The 1,298-nt window shown below is 42.6% G+C and overlaps 1 protein-coding gene across 1 annotated transcript in view; it reads left to right on the plus strand.

Moving 5' to 3' along the window:
* LOTGIDRAFT_151940 (hypothetical protein) overlaps positions 1-388 on the plus strand; it is a gene marked incomplete at both ends in the record, with an annotated part of 1,172 nt that extends 784 nt beyond the window's left edge. The window contains one exon of the mRNA XM_009045436.1: positions 333-388. Coding sequence (XP_009043684.1) covers positions 333-388 — 56 coding nt within the window. The remainder of the gene's footprint in view (positions 1-332) is intronic.
* Positions 389-1,298: the final 910 nt, after the last annotated feature.

Here is a 1,298-nt window from a genome sequence, read left to right on the forward strand (position 1 = left end):
ATCGCTGGATTCAGAGTCCAGAGTGCTGACCATTACACCATAGAACCGTCAATTCTGACGATAAATGTTGATCCTTTGCCGAATATATCGACCAAGTATGGCTTTCAGGTTTTCTTTAGACTATTTATAACTCTGAAAAGATTTCATCGACCATCGGCAATGGCCCCTTAGCTCAGTCGGTTAGAGCGCCGTGCTAATAACGCGGATGTCATGGGTTCGAGCCCCATAGGAGCCAGAGATCTGTTTTGTTTTACCTACGAAGAAAACATTGGGGTATCTAAGTAGTTATGTGCACAGCAGTTTTAGATGAAATTATACTAAAAATATTACAGAGATATTCTCTGAATTTCATCTCCGGCGGGATTCGAACCCGCGACCTCTGGATTAGAAGTCCAGCGCGCTATCCGCTGCGCTACGGAGACAGCCAAGAGACACTGGAGCTGGGAAAATTCCACCCCAAGTAGACGAAATGCTGCTGAATTAATGAACCTGTAGGCAAGAAACACGACGAATCAGACTGTCCAAACCTTTAAAAATAAAAACAGTAAGGTTCTACCGAGACTCGAACTCGGATCGCTGGATTCAAAGTCCAGAGTGCTAACCATTACACCATAGAACCGTTGTGGCCTGACTACCGTATAGGCCGCATCTTGCAAATCTAGGGGGTTTGGGTTAGGGTTAGGGCTCAGCTGTGGGCAGGTAACAAATCTTGAAGGGATATTCCTATGATCCTTACATTTTCGATTTTGTCCGTAAGGGTCATATTTAAAGAATATCTCTGTATTATAGCCTACCTTTTTTAACTGTATATAGACCTATTCTTTTAACAGACCGTTATACCCGCTTTGATAGTACGCCACGTGCTTTCACCTGCCGTAATGTCAAAGCGTGAATAACGATCTATATACTTTTTTATCCAGTCCTTTTCACACAATATAGTCGTGTAGACTTTTAATTTTACCTTTTATTACTGCACAGCAGTTTTAGATGAAATTATACTAAAAATATTACAGAGATATTCTCTGAATTTCATCTCCGGCGGGATTCGAACCCGCGACCTCTGGATTAGAAGTCCAGCGCGCTATCCGCTGCGCTACGGAGACAGCCAAGAGACACTGGAGCTGGGAAAATTCCACCCCAAGTAGACGAAATGCTGCTGAATTAATGAACCTGTAGGCAAGAAACACGACGAATCAGACTGTCCAAACCTTTAAAAATAAAAACAGTAAGGTTCTACCGAGACTCGAACTCGGATCGCTGGATTCAAAGTCCAGAGTGCTTTTTTTTTTTTTTTTCTT

This window comes from Lottia gigantea (genome assembly GCF_000327385.1).
Source record: "Lottia gigantea unplaced genomic scaffold LOTGIsca_1, whole genome shotgun sequence".
NCBI classification, from domain to species: Eukaryota; Metazoa; Mollusca; class Gastropoda; family Lottiidae; genus Lottia; species Lottia gigantea.